Source organism: Lipotes vexillifer, unplaced genomic scaffold, assembly GCF_000442215.2.
Source record: "Lipotes vexillifer unplaced genomic scaffold, Lipotes_vexillifer_v1.1 scaffold1980, whole genome shotgun sequence".
NCBI lineage: Eukaryota > Metazoa > Chordata > Mammalia > Artiodactyla > Lipotidae > Lipotes > Lipotes vexillifer.
In genome coordinates, this window is record NW_006797999.1 from 26,446 (window position 1) to 52,954 (window position 26,509).

General features: G+C 40.1%; 1 protein-coding gene across 1 annotated transcript in view; it reads left to right on the forward strand.

The window, feature by feature from the left end:
* Positions 1-20,417: 20,417 nt before the first annotated feature.
* LOC103084768 (CUB and sushi domain-containing protein 1-like) overlaps positions 20,418-26,509 on the forward strand; it is a 338,785-nt gene continuing 332,693 nt past the window's right edge. The window contains 3 exon segments of the mRNA XM_082931482.1: positions 20,418-20,628; positions 21,875-22,201; positions 23,210-23,404. Coding sequence (XP_082787608.1) covers positions 20,418-20,628; positions 21,875-22,201; positions 23,210-23,404 — 733 coding nt within the window.

A 26,509-nucleotide genomic window follows, 5' to 3' on the forward strand; every position in this document is an offset into this window, starting at 1 on the left:
TGGGACTTTTAAAAACTAGGTAGTATTTTAAAAATCTACTTAATGTTAAACGTCAGGCTCTGGGAGAAGAATGCCAATTTACTCACGGAGTTCAGGGATAAGAAACGGTGGAGGCTGTTATGAGATAATGTGATTTGACAAAGAAGGCTTGGTTCTTGACTGAGTTAACCTTAATTTCACTTCTAGGTGTTACAGCTCATTTACTTTCTTACTTCAGACCTCTCCAAGGGCACTTGCCAGCCCTGGGGTTTCCCAGCTCAGCGCATCAACAGATGCTAACATCATACCCTGACAGCAATTGATTTGACATGAAAACACCTCCTCTGAGGCAATTGGTCCCCTAGAGAGGGTTTTGAAAGAGCTCTTGTTTTATTTCTGAATTTGATTAAAATAGCTTATTAGTTGGTTGAGAAAATTAAATACTTGCCTTTACATTACCATGGAATTTGGAGAAAACTTTATAAAAGAGATCAATGTAGTGCACAGAAGTTTTATGAACACCATTATTTTGCAGGACTTGTTATGAATATTGGATTTCCAGACTCTGGCCTAATAAATTGTTCTGTACCTAATGGATCTGAAATATGAATATCTTCTCATAAATAGTATTGATGGGAAAAGGCTCCCGTGGAGTGTAAAATAATCTCCATATTCAGGAGTCAGTTAGTACAAAGTCATTTCTTTTCCTTTCATCTTTATTAAACATTTTGGCCATTTGACTACGGAAGTCTTCATTTTAAGTTTTTCAAAAATATATCTGTAGGAGTTGATGAATAGTTAAATATTATTAGCAATACTTAATTTTTACGATTGCTTCTAATTATTACTAAATAGGGCACGGGGTCATCTACTTATTAGTAACTTTGGCTTTAAAGGAAGCGAGACTGTTTCTGTCTTCATTTTTGAGTATTCAGCTTGTTTTTCTGTCCAATTTTATTTGTGGCGTTCTATGATTTGGAATGAAGTACCGTGGCCTTAAATTGTCAAAGCACAGTAAAGTCTGAGCATTTTGTGTTAAGTTTACCCAGTGTTTCCAAAGTAACATAACTAGTAACAGACCAGTAAATGCAGCTTCACACCCACTACCGGGTATCAGGCCCTGTTTATGTGAACTGCAAAGCTTAGTGCGGGCAGCTGAGGGAGTGTTTCTACCATTTAAAAAAGAATGTAAGTTTATACATTAAAAAAAAACTGATTAGAGTGTCTCACCTTGAAATAGGCAGAGACAAGTGAAAAAAACAGTGTATTTTTGCCTTGTGTCATCATCTGTCCTGTTGTTTAATAAGGAGAAGTCACTTCAAGTGACATTGAAGAATGAGATGCAGGAATCGTCTGGGAGAGCCAGTAGGGATGCATGCCAAGCTTACCTCTCCATTGATTGACTTTAAAAGTGATCGTCCTCATTAAAATGAGTCAGAGCAGTCAAGGGATGTTCTCAAATATCTACGAGTCTGCTGTTGACCATGTGATGTTTAATCTACAGGACAGAATAGCTTCTCATATTAAAAATGATGATGATGAAGAAATCATTTAAGTCTTGTGACTTGTGGGATGGAATTCTTGGGAGCAGTGTGAACCTCACAGAGAATAAAATCCTAGGTATTGTAGAGGCATCAACTTTCTAGAAGCAGCAAATGCCCTTCCCTTATATTCACTGTTATTTAATGGAAACTGTGAGAGGAAAATACAAAATTTGAAAATGTCAATTAGTTTTAGTTTCATGCAATAACCTGCTTTGATTCTTTATTTTTTCACAAATTATTAAAGATATTTTCAGAGCAGTTCCAGTTTACTGTTTCTTATCCTATATAGACCCAAGTGTGAGGTTGGTAGTGACTCAGTTCTACTGGAGAAAATTCCTTCTGTTTTGAGTGGCCAGCACAATGCAAATTCCATTACTCAGTGCTGTTGGTCTCTACATGCTAAATCTTCTGGGTTTTCTTTGGCCAGTTCAATATTAATAGGTCATAGAGATCCAAACTTGTCACAACTGCACATATGCAGGTGCTGTGGTCTTTCCTTGGTTACAGGTACATCTTTTAGACAGAAAGACAGAAAGAGAGCAGCTGAATCTAATCAGTTTTTCTTCAGTGTTTTGAGGGCAGAAGTGCTGAACAACTACAGGCACAACAGGAAAATGGAAGCTTGCTGCTCCCCCATGCAGGACAGGGCATTTTCAACACGTAACTGTAATTACCGCCAAAGGCATTTATGACGCAGGAAGTCTACCCTTGTCACTGTCAGGGCAGCACGTCTTCCTGGGAGTTTACGGCAACAGGCACCTTCCTTTATGCTACTGTTATTTGAATGGCAGATGACATATATTTTTAATGTATTTATTTTATATTTTTTGACCTATATGAACCATTCCGTCCTAATAGGAATGGCAAAGGAAGTGATGTCATTTTATATCACAAGAACACATAAATTTTTCCTTTTATCAGTGATGAGAATCATTTTGTGTCCAAATTATGATATTCGTGTGGTATTTTAGGTATCATCTTTATTACATCACTAAGTATAATTATAAAAACTACAAGAACAACAGCAAAAGAATCTTTTTAATTTTTTTCCACTCTGCATGACCTATGGCAGAATCACAAAGCTACACATATTCATATACAACTGTGAATGTAAACACAAACTAGGTATGTGACTTTTTGATACGTTTTTCCTTGATGTACTCTCAGTGAATGCAGTAATAGGCACTGTGGCCAACTATTCAGTAGTCTCCCAAACTTTTAATCTCAGCAAATTGCATTCTACATAAATAGACTGAACAATATCTGCCTTTTTAAAACAAATAAAATAAACTTTATTTAAATTGTGATATATTTACAATTTGCCATTGCATGAAAATTAGCTCCCTATATTGATAAAAGTGTGTGCATCCCTATTTGTAGTTGAAGAATGAGTATATTAAAAACAAATTACTTTTTAAAAAGAAGCAAATTATAATTTTATTTTCTCAAAGACCATTGGAGAGTCTGCCTTTTTAAGTGATAGCATGAGATTTTCCTGATTTTGTAAGTATCTGAAAATAGTTAAGTAATTTAGGTGTTTGTTTCTTTCCAGGTCTGAATCAGTTGATTTAAACAAAAGGGCTGGTCCGTGGGGCTAGTGGAGATGATCCTCTGTTACCTAAGTGGTGAGGAGAGACAAGGAGTCTGGGAGAAGCATATGTTTATTACATGACCTACCAGTTTCACTCCTAGGTATCCCCCCAGGAGAAAGGAAAACACATGTCCACACAAGATTCATGCTTCAATGTTCATAACACTTGATTCATAGGAAATGGGGACAGCTCAAACTGGAAGCAACACAAAGGTCCGTCAGCTGTTAATCAGATAAACACATGTGGTATATCCATACAATGGAGTACTATTCAGCAATAAAAAATTGTAACTACTGATATCCAAGACAGCGTGAATGAATCCCAAAATCATTATGCTAAGTGAAAGAAGCCAGACACAAAAATGTAGGTAATGCATGATTCTATTTATGTGAATCTCTAGAAGAGGAAGAACTGTGGTGACAGAAATCACATTACTTGTGTGACTTCCTCAGGAGCCCTCCAGAGAGGCCTTCCCACCCATCACCCTCTGGGAAGTTCCTGGCCAGTCACTGGGTCCAGTCTGTAAAGACCATTACAGACTTCTTATAGTGATGCATTTTCCTCTAGAGTTAGCTTTTCAATATCTTGCATTGTCACTTTAACAACAACAACCAAAAAACCCTACTCATTCCGTAAATTCTTAAAAATGTTTCATTATTCCACCCTGAAAGTGAGCATAGAACCAACCAAATACAGTTTTTTTTTTTTTTTTTTTTTTTTTTTTTTTTTTCTTTTTGTGGTATGTGGGCCTCTCACTGTTGTGGCCTCTCCCGTTGCAGAGCACAGGCTCCGGATGTGCAGGCTCAGCGGCCATGGCTCACTGGCCCAGCCGCTCCGCGGCATGTGGGATTCTCCCGGACCGGGGCACGAACCCGTGTCCCCTGCATCGGCAGGCGGACTCTCAACCACTGCGCCACCAGGGAAGCCCCCCAAATACAGTTTTATTGTTTTCAAATACTGTAGTAAAAAGACCACCACCACAATAAAAGTTCACACAGGTTTTTAAATGAACAGCCCAGAAGAACACTATCAATATGTAGTGTCAGTCTTTTTAATGTAACATAAAACCTGATTATTAGACAATGGGACAAGAATCAGGAAATATCAGCGATTATTCTCAATCACGGAAAGCATTTTACTTATCAATTATATATCGGTGTGCAAAATCTTTAGATGTTTTTAAAGACTCCTTTCAACCCATGAACATGATGGTGGCTGTAATAGAAAGTTTAAACTGTTAATAGTCTATGACCTATGCCTAAAAGTATAATTGAAAGCATGACAACGGGATAGAGGGAGGCCCCAAATTTCAGCCTTTGGCTAGCTTTTCAACTAAAATAGTAGGGGCACATTTTTAATAATGCTTATATGTGTTTGCTTCAGAATATATATTTTAAAATTTTAGAACAGTTTTAGATTTTAGTGAAAAGTTTCAAGGATAGTAGAGTTCCCATATACCCCACACACAATTTCTCCCCTCGTTAGAGTCTTATATTGTAGTATGCTGCATTTGTTACGTTGAGATGTTATTAACTGAAGTCCGCACTTCATTCAGATTTCTGTGGTTTTTACCTAGCGGCCTCTTTCTGTTCCAGGATCCCATTCAAGATCCAAGGTTACATTTACTCAACATGCCTCCTTAGGCTATAACCGTTTCTCGGACTTGCTTTGTTTTTGATAACCTTGACAGTTTTGTGGAGAACCTGCTGGTGCCCCGTGATTTTGATGCGTGTTTCTCTTGCTCTCATGAAGCAGCATCGGGAGGAGGCAGGACCCCATGACGTTGCAGGCTGCAGGGCCAACCCTCTGCACTGAGACACGCAGCACTACTGGGTCTCAATTTTCAGCTCAAAGTCAGCTTTTAGGTCTCAAATCAGGTTCCTGGGTCAGCAGGGAGATCAGAGAATTTGGCCAAGTAAATGTGGCTCTCCTAGGGTCCCTGATCAGTATCTTGAATAAAATCGTCATTTTCCCCGTAAGTGCTCTCTGACGCCCTGTCCCTTAGCTTGGACAGTACTGACCCTGAGTTTGGGAACTGATAGTCCAGTAGCTTCTGTGAGACAAGAGAGGAAGAGCTAGAAGAGTTTATGTCTGTGGTTATGTGTCTTCTGGATTTCTAGGATCCTGTAATTCAGGATGGGGGCCCCGAGGGGAAAGAGAAACAGAGCAACATCATTCCTGACTCATCTTAGCTGTTGATAACATCTTTGAGAGCATCTCATTTTTGTTTTAGCCAAACAAAGCACATTTTCCTGAAAAGCAAATACAGTATTTTATGCACACAACAGAATTTCCCCTGAACACCCTAATTAAGCATGATTACACATAATTTTAACAAGCACAGGCCACTGTAATAGCAATCTGCTACGTTTGGGGGTCATGTTGTTGATTGTGATGGAGAGGAGATAGTCATGGGAGACTTCAGTTCTCTCCAGGTGCCTGGTTATGCTATGTCCACACGGTTGTCTGAAATGCAGGGAGCCTACGCCTGCCCACCAGTGGGGAGAAGCCCAAGCACCATCTGCAAAGGGCATGATTGGTTGATGGCCATTCATATGCTGCGGTCTTGTTTTCTAAAGGTGATGGAAGGAAATCAATTATTTTAGAGATTCCTGCATCAAAGCCCCAGAAAAATGAGAATTAATCTAAGAGCAGGTGCTGTGTGGACATTTGCACACACAAAAAAACTATACTTCCAGCAACTCTTCACTCAGCCAGAAATAGGAACATTTACTGATCTTGAGAGCTGTCCTCCCACTGCACACCGGTCATCTGGTAGCCATCGATTATCTATTCTGGTTTCTGTTTTTTTAATCCCAAATTCAGATTAGAGATGACAGTCAAGTAGCAAATGAGAAAAAGGTGCACATACAAGCTCTGCAGAATTTCTTTTATCACAAGCGTCAAAGTCTAAGAAGCTGTGTTCAGACCTCACATAATCTGTAAAAGGTTTGATCTGAGCTTATGAGAGAGAACAGCTTTAGTTTGCTAAAATCTAAATGTTTCTAGCACATTTAAAGAGATACTACCTGAATAGCTGGAGCAATATGGGTTCTGAAAAAATTAATTAATTTTAATCCTGTGAGAAACCATATGGAGTTTAAAGGAATATTTTATTTATCTTATTTGTATAAGTTTCTTGTATTTTTTGGATATTAACTCCTTTTCAGATAGATGGTTTGCAAATATTCTCTCTCTTTTCATGGGTTACCTTTTCATTTTCTTAATCGTTTCTTTTGCTGTGGAGAAGTCATCCCACTTGTTGATTTTTGCTTTTGTTGCTTGTGTTTTGGGTATCAGACCAAAAAAATCATTGCCAAGACCAATGGCAAGGAGCTTTTCCCCTGTGTTTTCTTCTAGGAATTTTATGCCTTCAGGTCTTATGTTTAAGATGTTAACACATTTGAAGTTAGCTTTTGTGGGTGGTGTAAGGGGTCCAGTTGCCTTCTCTTGAGTGTAGATATCCGGTCTTCCCAGCACCGTTTATTGAAGAGACTATCATTTTCTCATTGAGTATTCTTGGCTCCTTTGTCAAATATTAGTTGACTATGTATGAGTGGGTTTCCTTCTGGACTCTCCCCTCTCTTCCATGGGTCTGTATTTCTGCTTTTATGACAGTGCCTTCCTGTTTTGTTTGCTGTAACTTTGTAGTATAGTTTGAAATCAGGAATTGTGATGCCTCCAACATTGTTCATCTTCAAGATTGCTTTGGCTAGGGGTCTTTTGTGGCTCCATTCAAGTTTTAGGATTTTTTTTTTTTTCTATTTCTGTGAAAAAAATGCAGTTCCTCTCAGTCTGGGGATGGTCCAGGGGCTGCTTCCACCTCACCCCTGTGTTCTGGGATTTTCACAGTGGTGTCTTGTCTGTGGATGATTGCTAGCTGGTCTTCTTGTGGGAGGGGGGAGTAAGTCAGGAAGGACCTATGTCACTATCTTGATGACATCACTCTGAGTCAATTTTGTGATAATTTGGAAGATCAAATAATACATTATTAGTGTATTTTACATGTCAAACAGAACTGGTATCACCTTGTTGGGAATAGTTTAGTGAGGCAGTGCACAACAACTGGTCCAGAACATGGTATGTTTTAAAAGTTTACTCTTAATAAATCATTCTCACTAAAAGGCAGGGATATTAGCTCATGTAATCCAATATTATCTACTGAAATTTACAGAAATGCTGTCTGTATGTATGACTGTGAGTGAATATAATTTTAGGATTCGGTTTTAATCACTGAGTACTTTTTTATAAAGAACTTCCCTCAGTACCTTTGGGATGGAAGAGAAGGAGCCTGCTAAAGCTGTTGGTGAGTCTCTCATCTGTGTGTGGACACAGATCCCAGAGACCAAAGGATGGTCAGCGATGCCTGTCCTGCATTTCCAGCTGTCCCACACACAGCCTTGCCCAAGCTTGCTGCTGACAGTGGAAACGGGCAGTCTCCCCAGGTACTTTCCAGCATATCAATTGCGACAACCCACGGTTGGTTATACAAAGCCAACCAAACAAACACGCTGGTGTTTCTGATAGGATAATTATATTTTGTCTCATCCTACCTTCTTTTCGGACTTTTTGAAGTTCAAGTGGACAACAAATACTTCTGTAAATGGAAATGGATGTTTGGAAATCCACCATAGTTCTACACTGACCGATTTATAATTTAAGAGTTGCTTTCTCTGTTTCTCTGGTAGTAGTTTACCCTCTGTTATTTAAAAAAAAATACTGATTTCCTGAAGTACAGCTAAAGAACATTTATATTAAAAAAGAGTTCACAAGTATGATAAGTCCTTGATGCTAGTGGCCAGTCATTTTTAGGGCTGAGAATTAAATATTATATCCAACCCCAATTCTTATTTGGCAAAATATTATTTTATCTAACTCATTATCATGAAAACATTTTCAAACAAAATAGACGCATTTTATCAGTAAAGAAAATGTATTTTCATTTTCCATTGATTACTTCTATATTATTCAGTTTCCCTAGATCTCAGCCTACAGCAAGAGCTAAGAAGTGATTGGGCTTCATTAAATTCTCCAGAGTAATTCAGACATTTTTTATAAACACAGTTTTTACTTATTCATAAAATACACCATTATTATTTTTAATAGAATTTTTTTTCCTTTTCATATAATAAAAGATACACCTTTTTCCTAAATTTATCTACCCCACCTTGGATCCTAGGTGAATTAGGAGTTGGATAAACATTTCAAGAATGAGTCAGTGCATCATAAGTGTGATGGGTAGCAAACAATAGTAAAGCATGAAAGATAAATAAAATTCACAGTGACAAGTCTTACAACAGAGAAGAGACAGGTGAAGGCAGAGCATGGGATCAAGGCTATCCCAGAGCAAGTGCAGCTGAAGTTAGAATATGGACAGTGGATTGAATGGATCAGATGAAAGACAAGGGTAGACAAAGTGTTTACAGCAGGCTTGAAGGCTGAAAGGAGGAGTTACTGTCAGCTACTAAAGGAAGTTGCAGCAGCTGGATTGTGATCACAAGGACGGGGCGGTGAAAGATGACCCAGGGGAGTTAGTGATGGCGGGCTTTCTGAATCAGGCGAAAACACTCGGATTAGGAAGGAAGGGGCTCACCAGAGGCATTTCAAGCAAGGTAGGGCCGTAGTGAGATCTGGGGTTTAGAAAGATTATTTTGGCTGCAGCCTCAAAAGTGGAATGAGGAGGCAAAATGGGGAGCAGAGAAATGAAATTCAGATGACAGCAGTGACGATGAAAGACTGTGGAGAGCGAACAGCAAAACCCTGGGGCAGTGCAGAATATTCGGGAATTCAGCCAAAACTATAAGCACGTTTGTGTGTGGTGTATCTTGGGGTTTAGGAGGCTGGGTGACAGTAACCATCATAAATGGACTGTGTCAGTTCTTTGGGATAGTCCTAAAACAGTATTTTTAGTAAAAATTATGAATCATGGGAAAATGAAGATTGATGGTTCATAGTTTTGTTGGTAGGTTCTACACCTAAGATTTCAGGATGTCATAAAAATACAAAACTGGAAGAGATGTCAGCAATTATCTAGTCCCATCCCATTTTGTTTATTAATAAGGTGAAATAAAGTGGTTTGGGTTTTAGAACCTGTTGGTGCCAAAACTGAAATGAGAATCTTCGTCAGTAAAAAATAGTGTATTTAAAAGTAGTTGTAGAATTCCCTTTAATTCAAAACAGGAGAAGAAATCTTGCAGATACTTTTAAATATTCATCAACATCTTTGAGAAATATAAAGTAATATGGGGAAATGTGGAAGGAAATGGCATTAGAGATGGTTCTGAGAAATAAACTGAACTCCTGGAATGCTTATTATAAATGTTTTGAGCACAGTATACCCTTGATAAAAACAATGAGAAAATTATAATAATGTGGCCTTCACCTAAACCTTTCAATATAAAACCATGCCAAAGTGAATTCTTCCAAATCTATGAAAAGAGTAGAGCAGGCTTCTGACTAAAGGTAGAGGAATAACATTACTCTGCTCACAATTCATCTCTGAACTGAACTAAGTAACAAGGAAAATGAGAAATGTGAAGGAAAAGGGAGTTATTCCATCTTTGATGGAACCATCTATAACCTGAAAGAGTGGTGTAAGCTGAGGATGGAAACACTCAGTGAAGAGGAGGACCAGGTCAGGGAGACCAGCAGGAAGGCGTGGGGCTCTGTGCTGCTCTCCAAAGGAGTTTGCGCAGTTGACCCTCAGTATCCTCAGGGGACTGGTTCCAGGACTCCCTCACCCTGAGGATGCCGAAATTGGAGGATGCTCAAGTCCCTTATATGAAGGGGCATAGTATTTACATATAATGCACATCTGCACATCCTTCTGCATATTTTAATTGTCTCTAGAGTGCTTATAATGCTATGTAATAGTTGCTGGTGTGCAGCAAATTCAAGTTTTTCTTTTTGGAACTTTCTGGAATTTTTTTTACTGAATATTTTTCATCTGTGGTTGGTTGAATCTGCACATATGAGGGCAAATCGATAACAGCTGATTAGAGCTGAAGGGTCAGGATATATGGGCAGGCTGCAGGACCTTCTCTAAGTGGCATCACAGGGTAGAGAACCGGGAATTCTGATCAGGGAAACATACACGTATGTCATCCTCATCAACTACATACTTTTAGTGTGAGAGCCTAGAGGAGAAATTGGGGGAAAAGTAGCCCCTTCGTAGCTGTGACAAACCCCCAGGCTTCACGATGCTTCGCAGCAAAACTGACGCACTTCTGCTTCTCAACATGGAGTTGACCATTTGAGCAACAGGACTGTGAACCATCATCTTCACTTTCTCATGATTAGTGGCCCGTGACCCTCTAGGCTGAATGTTGGTGAAAGTGTTATAAACAACAGACCAAATGCAGCTTCCTTTTACCCAACTTAAGCACCAGCACCTCTTCCTTTTAGCAAATTGCTCATCCAGGAAAAGCTTCCCACTTAAAAGATGAGAAAGTTAAAGACCAAGCATGAGCCCTTCACAGAGCAGAAAGGAGCAGAGATACTACAGCCTCCTGATAGCTAGCATCTTGGCCAGTCACTCCCGTGGTCCTATAGAAGACCTCGTCATCACCATGAACCTTGATGCTCTAGATACTCAGTTCCCACCCTCTTGTGTGCTCACTATTGTTCCTTCTGGTCCCCCAACACCAACAATTCTCACCCCAAGACCTTCACGCCATTATCCCTACCATCTTTCCTCATCAGTGTCTTTTCTTCACATAATCATAAAGTTGATAGAATAAAAATAAACCAGTTTCCCAATAATTATATACTGCTAACATCAGAGAATAATGTTTCCCTTTGGGCTTCATAGAAATAATATTTCAGTAAAATGTAAACAATATTCTCAGTAGTATTTTAGAGAAGTATTTATCAACAGGAATAAAGAGCAACAGACTCTTTCAGCAACTCTCGATGTATGCCAGTGACATGATTCTGAAGTTTAAGTCAGTGAGAAAAAGTATGTCAAGGGAATGTAAAAGTGGCCCTGTCTTGACCTAATGAAAGACTTAACCTATTCTAGAAGAGTAAACTGACTGCATGGGCATAGCTTCATGCAGTTTTCCATAAGTAGTGTGTCTTTCATTTAAATTGAATTAGTTTGCTGGAGCTGGCAGAACAAAGTACCACAGACTGGGTGGCTGAAACAACAACAATTTATTTGCTCACATTTCTGGAGACCGGATGTCCAAGATCCAAGTGTTGCCAGTTTGATTTCTCCTGAGACCTCTCTTCTTGGCTTGTGTGTAACTGTCTTCTGGCTGTGTGCAAATCCCTGGTGCCTCTTCTTAAAGGAACATCAGTCCTATTGGATTAGAGCCCAGTCATTATGACCTCATTTAACCTTAGTTACCTCCCTAAAGACCCTACCTCCAAATGTAGCCATGTTGGGGCTTAGAGTTTCAGGGTATGAATTATGAGGAGACAAAATTGTGTCCATAGCATCTCTGAATAATAATTGATTAGCAGTTAATTCAATATTGTATTCCCAGATAAGTACTTGCTATGCAGATATCCTGGTTTGCCAAATTAGGACAGAGCCATATGCTTGGATAAAATGACATTATCATATAAGACGAAATGCTTAACAAGAACACGTGACTGAGTAGATGTGATGCCAACTCTTTAGAAGTGACCTAATGAAGTACTGTGGGCAAAGCCAAGGTGCTTTTCCAGAAGCAATTTCGGGCTCTCACTCTAATGCACAGATAATTGGATAATCAAGTGCCCAAAAGTTGTGCCTAATTGTAGAGCAAAGTTGACAAAATTAGCCTAGAAAAATGTTTAAATTATGCATAGCTAAATGCCCATTTCAGTCCAAAAATAATCTCTGTAAAGTAGGCACAAGACATCTGTCTTAGCAGATACAGTAAATCCAGAATGTTTATCTTTAGTTTTATATAGTAAATGTTATTTAGTAACACTTAGTAGAGAAAGTAAACATACAATATCTGTCCCAGTAAAGCAGATATAGGATAGTCATCTCTAAGCAGTGTGGCTTCCTATCTGTGAGAAAAACTGGCTGTAAAACACTTGGAGGAAACAGTGAGTTGATGTTCTAGGGCTGCTATAACTAAAAGCGTGTGAAATGCTATCAAAAGTAGCTTCATTTTGGTACAGTTAATGCCTCCTTAGGAAAAAAAAAAAAAAAGCGAATGGAGCAGATAATTTATTAACAGGCTCCCTAGTTTCTAAAATTAAAATTCACTTCTTTTTTTCTTGATTATGCACCTCTTTCTCTTCCTTATGACTGGCCATCCAAATGTGGTTTCCAGCCATGACAGTACAAATCAATCGGAAGTCAGCAAATTGAAGATTCCTCGTAAGTTGTCGTCTAGTCCCAGCAAAAGACACCTCACACCTACCTGATCTTTATGGCAGAATTAAGAAAGAATAACGAATCACAAAATGGCTTCGATTTATGATACTCTCAGGCGTTTTCTTATTTTTTACCTAATCTGTTATTTTTCTACCTCTGTGACAATTGTTCGGGTAATACATCTTTTCTAAAATGACATTTCCTTTTATTTACCTTTAACTATTTAACTCCCAACTTATTCCCAAAGAATTTACAGAAAAGTATTTGTACTTTTTTCCTGAACACAAAATAACAAGATCTTTAAACACTGTACCAGCTAACATTGCCAAACATATTAAAAAGGATTTTATGTTTGAGAGGGGCTTTCCTTTCCATTGACATGGTATTTTTGGCAGAAGTTAAATTCAATTTCTAATTTTTCTAGCATTTTGTGGCAGATATCGTGGATGGGCTATGCAGATGCCACTTTAGAAAACACTATTTTCCTTTGTCTTCCTCCATGAGAGAGTCTGGGAAGTGCTACTATTACATTTCCAGGATCCTTCAGAGGTAGAAATGGTCAGATGAGCAGCAAGACACAAAGAGATGTAGCAGAAGTCACTACATAGGGGCTCTGGAAAAGTGTTTTTTTTTTTTTTTTTTTTTTAAAGAAAGAACCCCACTGGCTGCCCTTGTGCGGGACTTTGACTCTCTGCTTTCTTCCTACCTTGAGATCCAGCAGCCACTTTGGGCCATGAGACCACAACCCTCAAGATGTCAGCCAGCACATTCAGGGTGATGGAAAATAAAAATGAAGAGCCTGGGTTCTTACTGACCTGACCCATTGGTCTGTTTTGCACTGCCTACATCCATTATTCTTGTTATATGAGGAAAATAAAATGCTCATTAATTTAAGCCAAAGTTCCTTGAACTTTTTGGTTACTAGCAGCCAAATGCAATCCTGACACCATATGAAACACAATTCATACTATTTAATGACACTCGTACTGCGCCCTGTGAAAAAGAGGACAGTTTAGCTTGTGAGATTACTTAGCTGTTTTTGCACTAGTTTAATTTATTGGTGGATTTATTGCACACATTGAACCATTTCTATGTGATTATTTTAAAATAGGCATATACAATAAATCCACTTTGTGGTCTCTCTTTATACACAAATCTTTGTTTTAGTCCAAATTAGGGACCGTAATTGGGAAACTACTCCAATTTTCCCTTTGATAGCACACATGGTTACATATTTACTTATGGAATATTTATTACCAGAGGTTATGAATGGTCTAAATCAGTAATTTTTTTGGGGGGGATGTTATCTTTATATCTGCATTCCAGTGCTGACACAGCCTAGGAAAATGTGTGTTTGTTGGGAGAAGAGGGGGTTAAATTCTGGATGTTCTTTTGTTTAAGCCCTTGTGGTCCACTAGAAAGTAGCCCTTGCCAGGCTCTGCACCTAAGTGGGTTCAAGGTTCCTCATCATGAAAGCTACAGCTTCTCATCCCTTCCTCCCCAACCAGGGAATGCCTCAAGCCCTGAGTTACATACTGTCCTGTTTGACAGCTGTTTCTTCCCTTCTCTCCCAATCAATGTAGCTAAATGGCCCATGGGGAAATACTAGAATTTGTGATTGGTAGGGGTGGGGCTCCCGGGGTGACTCTGATGTGTAGGCAAGTTTGGGAACCGCTGATGGAGACAGAAGACAGAGGCCCAGGCAAAAGAGGGTCTGTTTAATTTTGCTTGAATCAGGGATGCCTCATTCTCCACAGACACAGTAGTTAATCTCTCAGTCTCAAAGCTTCCGGTCAACAGGAAGGACAAAAATAATACAGAGGCATCTCAGACATTCTCAGGTCTTGCATTCTGCCATGCTAATGCTTGAAGGGCCAACTTCAATTGAATTTCTAAAGTTGAAGGGCTTCTTCCTTTCCCTTTTGACTTGTTTCCTCCTGAAATCAGGGGACCAGGAATGCTGGGTCTTTGTTAAGAGGATGGAAATTAAAGTGGAAAAGAAGTAGAGCCTGGAGAAGACCACCGCATGAAGGAGCAGGGGTGGGGCGCAGGGTGGGCGACGGCAGCCACCGGCCTCTGGCCAGCTGCCTGGCCTGTGTCTGAGTGGGCTTCCCTGCCAAATGCTGCCCTGGGCTGAGCTGCTCTGGAGCCAGTCTAGCTGCCGTGTGACCATAACTCCTGCAGCGCCAGTGCAAACCACATCTACATGGCCTACGGGGTAAGAGCTCTGGGCTGGGCAGCAAGTATGTCAAAGTTCAGAGTCTATTTTCCCTTCGACTGTTTATTTTTTTTATTTTTTATTTTTTTTGCGGTACGCGGGCCTCTCGCTGTTGTGGCCTCTCCCGTTGCGGAGCACAGGCTCCGGACGCGCAGGCTCAGCGGCCATGGCTCACGGGCCCAGCCGCTCTGCGGCGTGTGGGATCCTCCCGGACCGGGGCACGAACCCACGTCCCCTGCATCGGCAGGCGGACTCTCAACCACTGCACCACCAGGGAAGCCCCGACTGTTTATTTTTATTTTAAGGACATTTTATGTTTAATATTCACTTCCGAGTATCTTTGATGAGACAAGTGTCTCACCAAGTGCCCTGTGATGGTCAGTCATCACAGTCCCTTCAAATCACTAGACTGTAGACTTCCTGAAGATAATAAATCACTCCTGGTCCTAGTACCCTAGCACATAAGGCATGTTCCACAATTTTTTAAAAAGTCAAAGGGAATAATAAAGTTCCCTTGGTTATTACGTGAAAGATCTGTGAATTGAACCTATATTCTCAGTCTGATACCCCTTCCTGTAGTCCATGCTACCCACCAAGCATATATAAATGGGTCAATAGAAGGTAAATCTTCATAATAACTTAGGATTGGTGTTCCTGGCAGCAGAGAAGCTAAAATCAATATAGCTGATAACCCTAAGGTAGGTCTCGTCTTATGGTGGCATTTAGGTGTCTTCTCTCCAATCTTTATTATGGGACGATGTTTCACAGTATTTTAGGAAACAGTTTGATAGATTATCTGGTTTCTGTAGCTCTTACAGCATGATTGTAATAAAGCACAATGGAAGAATACAATCCACATAAAAGTCTAGAGACTGTGCATAGCCTGGTCCTCAGTCAGTCCTGTGTTTTCACGTCCTCCCCATCTCTGCCTTTATCCCCAGAACATGATCACTCGTGGCCTTCTTGCTCTTCCGCCTGCCTGCCAGGAGCATCCCTCCCTCAGCCCTGAGCGCTACCTGCTACTCACTGCCTGTGGGACAGCCTTCTCCCTTACCCATCTGACTGTCCCCCACTTTAGGTTTCTGCTCACAGGTTCACTTTTCAGAGACCTTCTCTGACTGTCCCACCTGAAAAGACCCTCTCACTACTCTGTACTTCCTCCTAACTGCTTTCTCTTTCTCCAGTGTATTTGTCCCTGTCTGGCATACTTTAGACTATTTGTGTGTTTTCTGCTGACTGCCCTAAGCCACACACTCCACAAGACCAGCTGCTTGGTCTGCTCACTTGTTTGTTAGACCTACAGCTAGAACAGTGAATGGTGCTCAAAAGTATCTGTCACAGACTAAGCAATTAGGCAACGGTGAGTACCTCTTCATAGAGAAAAAAATAAAATAAAAACCTATGCAGGCTGTGTTACAGCTAAAAACTACCCAAGCCTGGGCAGACATTTCAGAAGTTCCTTTTAAATAACAATACAATGCCAAGTGTCCACTTTGTTCGGGCACTATTTAAGTACTAGGAAGTCCAGAGAGAGATAAGGCTTATCATTCTGGAAAAATTAACCACGTAATGGTATAGAAAGACAGGTCCACATCTCAATCAGTCTAGATGTGACTATTTCTTAAACCTCTACAGGAGAGCTACCTGTAAACTCTAGCGTAGGGAGCAAAAGTAATCTGGATTATGGGGCTTTGAAGGGACTTTAACCAAGAGGGATATTATAAAAAAGGAGAGGGTAGTATCTTTGACGGGAGGACCAGCGTGGAAGCATGAAGTGTCCTGGAACACTCAGGATGCCTCTGCCGCTGGAATGAGAGACCCTGGATGGGTTGGGAGACCCCAAGGTCAAAGAGGTGTCAAGTGTGTGGAAAATGTACCCGGATTGACCTGAGTGGTCTCTACGATTCACAGGCACCTGGCAGGTGGGTCCACCTGCAGGTGCGCTCCTGTGGGCGGGTTTGGAGAAGGCAGGGCAATTCCTTGGGGTGTGGAGAAGATGAAGAGGTGAGAGCCAGAAACAGGGAGTCCCCGATGCGTGGAAGAGTCACGTGGAGAGAGTCGGATAAGGGGTACCAAGCCGGGATATTTAGCTGTTCAGAGGAGTCCAGGGGAGCTTGGTTATTACTCAAAGCAGCGTTCATTCGTCTGCACCAGTTCTCCTGTGTGTTGGGGTCATGGCAGGTGCAAAGATGGTACAAAAAGAGGAACATTAATGGTTCTCAATTAGCAGGCAGCCTTACAGGGAAGCTGTGTACTGTACCATGAGGTGAATATAAGAGAGCAGCTATGGCATTTTTGGATTAAGGATTGGATTTAATTAAATGACTTTTGTAGATCAAAAATTGTCAAATAATTGGCAAGTGGATATGGCTCACCTTAATAGCTTTAATATCCTTTCTCAGAAATGCGGCTGATAAGTTCTCTGCCATAGCGGACTCAATTGTCAGTCTCAGTATTTTGGTTTACATGTCAATGAATACTGATATGCCAGGAAAAAAGAAAGAGCTCAGATACATTACAAAGTAGTGAATCCAATTACTCATTTATTATATAAACATTTATAGGCATAGTATAAACTATCAAATAAAAATCACATGTATTTGAGAAGAATGTTAAATATGTAATGTCAATGTAACATAAATGTTTAAGTCAATTATAAAAATAACATTCAAAAATAAATGCTTCATAAAATTTAGAAAAATTAATCAACATGAAAAAGTGAAAATGAATAACATTAATTTGTACTTTTAAAGGTCATTGTCAAAGAAGAACACATCAGTAGGAACTCCATTGAGTCCCCAGTAGACTTTTGTACAAATATCCCCAACTGCTAAAAAAGCAGCATCAGAGAAGGAGTGAGGAAATAATTACAACCTAATATTTTCTTTAGGCTCCTCGTTACCAAATCCCATTTCTAGTGATAATTTAGAAGAGATATTTGACCAGCTTGTTTTTTTCCTCTAGGGGCTTCAATCTTTTCACTGATAACAAACGATGGTGTTTGTTTCCAGGAAAGCACGTCAAGGTCATCTTGGACATTGGCAACATTTTGTTGCCTATAGAAAGGAGGTTTGATGCAGTTACTGTATCAGCGTCAACCCAGTCTTATTCTTACTTTACTTGTTCTGCTTGTTCAGAAAACACATGAGGTAGATGCAGATTCTCAAGTGTAGGCAGTGTGACCTCCAAGGGAAATACCTGAATCTGTGTGGATTTTGTCACAATTACTTAGGGCTCGTGTGTAGGGGTCACGAATGCAGAATGTCCAAAAAAGCTGCCCGAATGAAGCTTCACTGGCCTAATTGTGGGACACATTCGTATTCTCTGGGTGATGAGTAGGTCGGGCTCACACACGCGGACCTACTGATACTGATACATCTCTCACTAGTCCATGCCGAACTCCTAATAACAGACGTGCCAGACAACAGGTTCTGCTCAGCCAGCCCTGGCCTTGCATCTGCATCAGGGAAAACCAGCATCTTTAGTGGAGATGAAGGACTACTGGATGCTCTAGACCCTCAGCATGGGAGGTGGAAAGACCCTCGTCCACATCCACCCTGTGTGTCTACAACCAGTTTATTTCAGAGCACTCGGCAAAGTCAGGAGTTCCCTGACTCAATTAATGTAGAAAACAGTATTCCCCAAAATGCCATAATGTATTTCATTATAAAAAGTTATGAACTTTAGCATCACAGAGGCAAAAAGAAACTTCTAGAAGTCTAAGGTTTACTAATAATCATAGTAGTGGCTAATATTTTGAGCCCTATATGCCAGGGACTAATGTGAATTATACAGTTTAGCTCTCACAGTCGCCCTGTGAGGTAGAAAACAGGAAACTGAGGGAGTGAAAATGGAAACTTTTCAAGACTGAATTGCACCTGGTGGTCCAGCAGAGCCTGGGAATCTCAAAACCAAGTCTGGTGTTCCCATTCCTGCCCTCAAAGCTGTGTCCTTGGTCAGGACCCTGGACTCCTGCCCCCCTACCCAACTGACAGGCCATACCAAATGCGAGGTCTTTTCTGTTATAAACCATTGGTCTGAATTGCCTTTGTTTATTTCAGTCAAAGAAATTTGGTTCAAGGCATCCCAAGTGTTAAATTCAAGTAGATACATTCCCAGCTCTGTTCAACTCAAGTTCAACAACTTGAACTCCAAGGCCCGTCCTTAAGGAAGAATGTTCTCTGAGGCTTTCTTGGGCCTGTGTTGCATCTGGGAACATTTTAGCTCCTGTATAACTGTTACTGTTAGGGTTGTCTTCTTTATTTGATACCTGAGCCATCAGGAGAGAGCGATGAACCTGTCTGTACACAGTACCTGATTTTGTTTTGTTTTGTGTTTCATTTGCTAGTTTGCTAAGAAAACAGAAGTGGTAATATCCTACATGTTGAAGGTTCAGCACCATTATATTACAAGCTGATTTCACTTTGAAATTCCTGAACACTCGGAAGTAAAGTTTCTCCTCTTGAGGAGAATAAGCTATCTCTGGGTCAATCTCTGGGCTCGTATAGGTTCCCCACATGGCAGGCACATGCCTGAAAACCACCCGGAAATTCAGCTCATAGTCACTTCCACAGACATTCCAAAAAATGAGAACTTGATCAGAAAGCGTTTAGGTTGCTAATAAAACCGACGTTTGAATTTGCTCTTGGTCGCGGCAAATGATGAGGGGCAAACCTGTGAAGAATCTGGGAAGGATGACCGAGACACGCCTCTGTGAGCCGTGCCCAGAGAAACCGTCGTGAACTGTGGACACTCTCTTCTGCGTCGCTTCCCAGCCCTGCCAAGGGTCTTCTGAACTTGTATCACATCATGTATCGGATCACATCATGTATCACCCAAAACCCCTGCAACATCTGCTTCCCAAAAGAAACCCCACAGGCTGCTCTGGACCAGTCCCTCCCTTCCTCTGCAAGCCACCTCTTCCCTCTCACCTCCCTGCAGGTCCTGAGCACAGCGGCCCTGTTTCCTTCTCCACCCAAGCCTTCAGCCTCCTGCATTTCGCTTCAAACTACCCTTCATCATCTCAAAAATTGTTAGTTTCCCTCCATATAACGTAAGCCCCATGCCTGTGGGAATTTAGTCTTGTTTGTCCACTAACCTCCTTACGTAGAACAGAGCCTGACTCACAGTTGGCCCTCAAAGAATATTTTCTGTATGAATAAATGAATAACATATTTTAGTTAATACATTCTGTGTCGTTAACATGACAGCAAAGTTGAAATGTATCTATAGTTTTGGTGTATTTGTATCCACATTTCATTACAATGTTATAATGAAAAGAGGCTTGATGCTGCATATTTTCTTTTCATCTGAAGACCATGAATATACTTGTTTTGTTTCATAAATGAGTTTTAACATCAATTGAAGGGAAAGAATATTCAAATGGATATATAGACTTAAATATTCAGTAGGAAATGAACTATCTTATATGGCTTACATTAAAAAACACATCAATTAAAACAAAATTGTTGTTTACATTTTAGTGGTAGCAATTGTAGATAACATGCAGGAAGGGTGTAGACCAGGAAGAAACATCTATTAATTGTAACATTTGCATTGTCAACACATCTGTGTAGCCTTGTGTATCCCTTAAAAGACAATAAGTTAAATACCTTTCTCTTAAATTTAAAGTACACATTTTTCTGGCTTTTGTAAATAAATGTTAGATGAATTGAGTATACTTTTGAAACTGTTTACAGAAACAATGCAAAAATAAACCACTGTTCATTTTCGAAATTGTTAAAAAATGTTAATTGTGTACCTTTTTAATGGTTCATTTGTCTTTCCCATTTTCAGAAATTGAGAAGGGAGGATGTGGGGACCCAGGTATCCCTGCCTATGGGAAGCGGACAGGCAGCAGTTTTCTCCACGGAGACTCACTCACCTTCGAATGCCAGGCAGCCTTCGAGCTGGTCGGGGAGAGAGTTATCACATGTCAGCAGAACAACCAGTGGTCTGGCAACAAGCCCAGCTGTGTATGTGAGTACTGAGCCTCGTCCCGGGTCTATTCCGAGGCTGCCTTGAGAAGGGGGAGAGAAGCAGGGCGGGTGCTGAGGGCGGGCAGCTCTCAGCATCGCTTGGGAGCATGACATTGACCAGAAACAGCCAGGGCTTCTCAGACACTAGCTCTCATGCTTTCTTCACTTACTTAAAACCAATCAGTGATGTTCTTACTACTAGATAGATTAACTCACTGAGAGCTTTCCACTAGAAAGATCCTAACAGAGCATCACTTCCATCCAGAGGGGCTGATGCCAGACTGTTTGAGCCATCAGTAGAGCCCAGGGTCTTTACAACCCAATAATGTCCTGTGACACTTAAGACAAGTTGTGAGCATGGGCCATGCTGTCACTTTGCATTTCAATGGAAGAACTGCCTGCTTCCTCATAAGTGTTTTAACAAGTAGAAAAGAAGAATTTAATAGCCAATTGAAAAGCAGGATTGTTTTGTAACTAAATATGGCAATGACTGGGAACACATACGAAATTATGTGGAATAATAAGCATATCCACACCCTAGAAATAAGTCCAATAGATGTTCCCTCCAAAAAATGAAAAATATATATTCATATATATATAAAATATACATATATATGAATTTCACATATATAAATATTTTATATATATATTCACATATATAATATATATATATGTGAATATATATTACTGACTTTTGAGTACACATTAAGTATTCCAACAGATTTTTATATTATCCACCCAGGACACGGTCTGATTTTCCGAGTTATTATTTAATCATTGTTACCCTATAAATAATTTAAAAATTAATTTGAAAAAATGCACTTTAAAGGCAAACACAAAATTTAAAATGAAAAGTTATCGTAGAAAACTGACTAGAACCAATATTGTTTTCTGGAAATTGTTCTTATGACACAGGCCTACTTTTTCATATTAATATTTGCTCTTCTGAAGGCAGAAAGTTGCAACTAGAAATTTTAATATTTTCCACAAATTTCAGTCAACTTGATAGGATCATTTTTGAATCAAGCTTGCACTTTATTACGTATAGGCTCTAGTTGATCTATATATTGAACGTATTCTATTGACAACTTGGGAAAGAGAAAATGTTATGGTCCAGGATCACCCATTTAAAAACAGTTGGATGATCCTAGGTAACTGTAGGTATGGATTTTCCCCAAGTCCTTCGCATGTAGCCAGTCCTTTGGATGTGGGCAAAATTGGTTGAAAATTTATCTGTGTCTTCACAGTTTCCTGTTTCTTCAACTTTACGGCATCATCAGGAATTATCCTCTCACCAAATTATCCAGAGGAGTATGGTAACAACATGAACTGCGTCTGGTTGATTATCTCTGAGCCTGGCAGCAGAATTCACCTCATCTTTAATGACTTCGATGTGGAGCCTCAGTTTGACTTCCTTGCGGTCAAAGATGACGGGATTTCGGATATAACCGTGTTGGGCACTTTCTCTGGCAACGAGGTGCCCTCCCAGCTGGCCAGCAGTGGGCACGTCGTTCGCCTAGAGTTCCAGTCGGATCACTCTACCACCGGCAGAGGCTTCAACATCACCTACACCAGTAAGTGCGTCCGCACCTGCCCCATGTCCACTTCTCCACTGGTTCTCACGTGTGCGAAGCCCAATGTCAAGGCTGATACTCCAGGGGTTTTATAATTACAGTTTGTAAAATTATATAGCATTATCCTGAGAACCTAGAAAATGCCTCACTCCATTTAGGTTAGTGTCCTGCTCACCCCTATAGTGAGGACTGGCTCACAGGTCTTCTCTCCCTCTGGTTTTCCATCCATCCATCCACCCATCCATCCATCCATCCATCCATCCATCCACGCATGTGTCCTCCATGCAACAAAATAGAATAGTAAAAAGGACTGAGGCATTTGGGGTCAGGAGCCATGGATTAGAACACCTGCACTTGTATATACTTAGTGAAGTTTGATAAGATGGCTAACTTTTCTTTGCCTCAGATTTCTCATTTGCATTAGAGATTATATTTAAGAACATCTGCTTAAATTACATTGTTGAGGGAATAAAGTAAGATAATAATGTTAAATAGGAGTTATAAGTTACAATTTACTGACTGCCTACTTTTCTTAGGTGCGTGCTTATGATTTGACAGGAATTATTTCATTTAACATTGCTGGAACTCTGGAATATAAGCTTCATATTCCTCATTCTGTAAATAAAGAAAACTAGGCTCAGATCACGAGAGTAATCTGCCCAGGGGCAGGTAGCAAACACAAGACCCAGGATGCTACTCTAGATGTGTCAGAGCCAAAAACCTTTTTTATCACCTGCGTATCTCATCTCTGTTTTTCTTAGTGAAAAAGTGCTTTCAAACTGTGAAATGCTGTGTGGATGATAGTGATGTCTCTCTATGCATCTCTTTCTCTCTGTCTCTCTAGTCATCAATATTGTGTTTATTGAATATGTTTATTTATCTATGAAGATATAACTGAAATTTAGGAAAATAAATTGCTTTATAAGTGGTTTTGTTTTCTTCTGTTTTAATACTCATAATTAACATTGAAGTATTTTTTATTCTAGTCTTTTTTCTTTTTCTTTTCAGCATTTGGTCAAAACGAGTGCCATGATCCGGGCATTCCCATAAATGGACGGCGTTTTGGTGACAGGTTCCTGCTTGGGAGTTCGGTCTCTTTCCACTGTGATGATGGCTTTGTCAAAACCCAGGGGTCGGAGTCCATCACCTGCATCCTGCAGGATGGGAATGTAGTCTGGAGCTCCACCGTCCCCCGCTGTGAAGGTGCGGGTCCCCTATTGTTTGCCAGTTATTTTCCTTTGAAATGGTACATCTAATTTAAAAAACAGACAAGCAAACAAACAATCTACAGTATTGGTTTCCTAGGGCTGCTGTACCAAGTACCACAAACTGGTGGCTTTAACAACAGAAATTTATTCTTTCCCAGCTCTAGAGGCCAGAAGTCCAAGATCGAGGTGTCAGAAGGACTGGTTCCTTCTGAGGCTGTAAGGGAGAGCTGTGTTCCAGGCCCCTCTCCCAGCTTCTGGTGGGTTTGCTGGCAGTCTTCGGAGTTTCTTGGCTTATAGAATCATCATCCCTGTTTTCTTCATGTGAGAATGTGTCTGTGTCCAAATCTCCCCTCTTTCTAAGGACACCAGTCATATTGGACTAGGGCCCAGTCTAATGATCTCATCTTAACTAATTATGTCTGCAGTACCCTTATTTCCAAATAAGGTCACATTCTGAGGTGCTGGGATTAGGAATCCAAAATATCGTGGGGGAGTGCATAATTCAACCTATAACAACAACACAGTTTTTAGTTAACTCTTTTGTTGCCCTTAGTGTAGCTGACATAAATACTGCCTAACTAATTTTCTTCTTGACATTTCCACTCTGGTTACGTATGTAAGAAAACCAAAAGGGAAAAAAATTAAGGAGGATATTACCTTTGATGTTTACTCAGCTAAAAAAAAAATTTACTTAGAATGTAAACTCATACCCTCCCTATCAGAATGGTCCAAGTGTAATGAGCTAAGAAAGGCCTTTTAAAAAAGTATCTCTAGTAAGTGCCAAAGAAATACAGATACTTTTTAAAAAGTAGACATTTTTTAGAGCAGTTTTAGGTTTACAGCAAAATTGAGTGGAAGGTACAGGGATTTCCCACACACCCCCGCCCCCCATATATGCACAGCTGCCCCCATTATCAACATCCCACACCAGATGGTACGCTTGTTACAACCGATAAACCTATAGTGACATGTCACCATTACCCTGAGTCTGCAGTTTACATTAGGGCTCCCTCTTGGGATTGGCCATTCTTTGGGCTTGGGCAAATGTACGTGACATGTATACACCATTACAGTGTCACACTGGGTGTTTTCACAGCCCTAAAATCCCCTGTGCTCCACCTATTCATCCCTCCCTCCTCCTTCCCTGCTTGCTAACCTACACGGGCAGTGGGGCCCTTCCTCACCTCCTTGTTCTGCCCTCAGCTCTGCCTCCAAAGTTATTCCTCGTTAGTTCAAGGATCAGCATTATTTTAAATCATCATTGGCTGATGCTGCTAAATTTACAGAGCGGTGTTTCTCATTTCCACAGTTTCATAAATTGTTAAAAACGATTTGTTGGACTGTGGGCACCACCCGGGAGTGGAACCTTGATAAATTGAGGGGAAAGAGCACAGCAGTAGGACTTGCCTTTTTAAATTTATTTTCATCACATTCTAAATGTATGCTTTTGTATATTTTACATTTTATCAATGTTAATAAATGGCTAGGTTATTATCCTTTATAAATAAGTAAACAATACAATCAGGGTTCTCAGATAAATGGTACTAATAACAGGGCAGGAATAAATATGTTTGCAGATACTGCTTCAGCCAAGCGTTTCACTTCTGACTTTGAAGCGTGAATAATTTTACAAGAAAGAAGCTTAAAACAAGCAATACTGTCTAGTCTCTGTTCTGTCTGCCACGGTTCTCGCTGCCACTGGTGTCCTTACCTGCAGTGGGCTGTGTGCAGATAGGTGTAAGCTGCAGGGCAGGTAGGTTTCTCTGTGCAGTTGGGGAAAGAAAGGGCACCGGAAGGTGGCAGGTGAGGGTTCCCATAGAGTCAGACAAAAGGAGAAAGTACCACATTAAATGGGAGCAGGCAGTTCTCTCACTGTTTGGAAGAGACGTTCAGATGAAGTTCAAGGCAAACCCCAGCTATGGGTTGTTAACAGCAAAACAAACCCTTAGCACAAGGACTAGTTAATGGTGAATTAGGTTGTTGAAGTTTACTTGTACTTAGAAAATCGATTACTGAGGGAAAGATTTTTCTCTCTTTATTTGTTCTACATTTAACCTGCCTCTATGCTTCAGCATAGCTCAGTGTCATTAAAAAACACAAGTTATCTTGAGGGAAAAATTACTGTACAAGAATACATCTCTATGGCAACAAATTTTAAAGTTCAAAGAAAATTGGTGATTTCCTAGCAAAATATAAATTACCCAAAGTGATGCAATAAAAAGTACAAAATATGAATAAACAAAGTACCATAAAAAGAAATTAGAAAGAAGATTAAAGACTGAAAAAGACACAGGCACCAGAGGCATGCACAAGGAAGTTGTCTGTCTTTCAGGTTCAGAGAATTTTAGCTTTGGGAACATGGTCCCAGATAATGGAAAAGAGGCACTAACTCCTATATCACATTTTATAAAGCCAGTTTCAGTGTGATATACCCAAGCCAGATAATTGCATTAAAAATAAAGCTATAGACAAAATGCATATTCAAGAAAGACTTATTTTAGGGCTTCCCTGGTGGCTCAGTGGTTAAGAGTCCGCCTGCCAATGCAGGGGACACGGGTTCGAACCCCGGTCTGGGAAGATCCCACATGCCGCAGAGCGGCTGGGCCCGTGAGCCATGGCTGCTGAGCCTGCGTGTCCAGAGCCTGTGCTCCTCAATGGGAGAGGCCACAGCAGTGAGAGGCCTGTGTACCGCAAAAAAAAAAAATAATAATAATAATATTCTATTGCAAAGATTTTATCATTTTAACAACATTTCAAAATATCACTTCAAATGTATTTGTGACATTCTAAATATGTAGTCATGTTCTATTCATAAATTTTTTACTTTTCTTTTTTCGTTTCTTTTTTCTATTACAAATGAAGCTACTATAATTATTTCTATAGATTCCTCTGTGTCATTTTTTTTTCTAGCATCAAAATTTGGGTAAAATTTTATAAATTTTTCCAGCATTTTAATGCATATTGCTATTTTTCCATAAAAGGAATATTTTTCCAAAAATTTTTTTTAACTAGGAACTTTTTCATGTTTTATTTGATGTCTATAGATTCACAAAAGTGATTACAAAGATGGCAAAGAACTTTGAGAAAAAAATAAATAAAA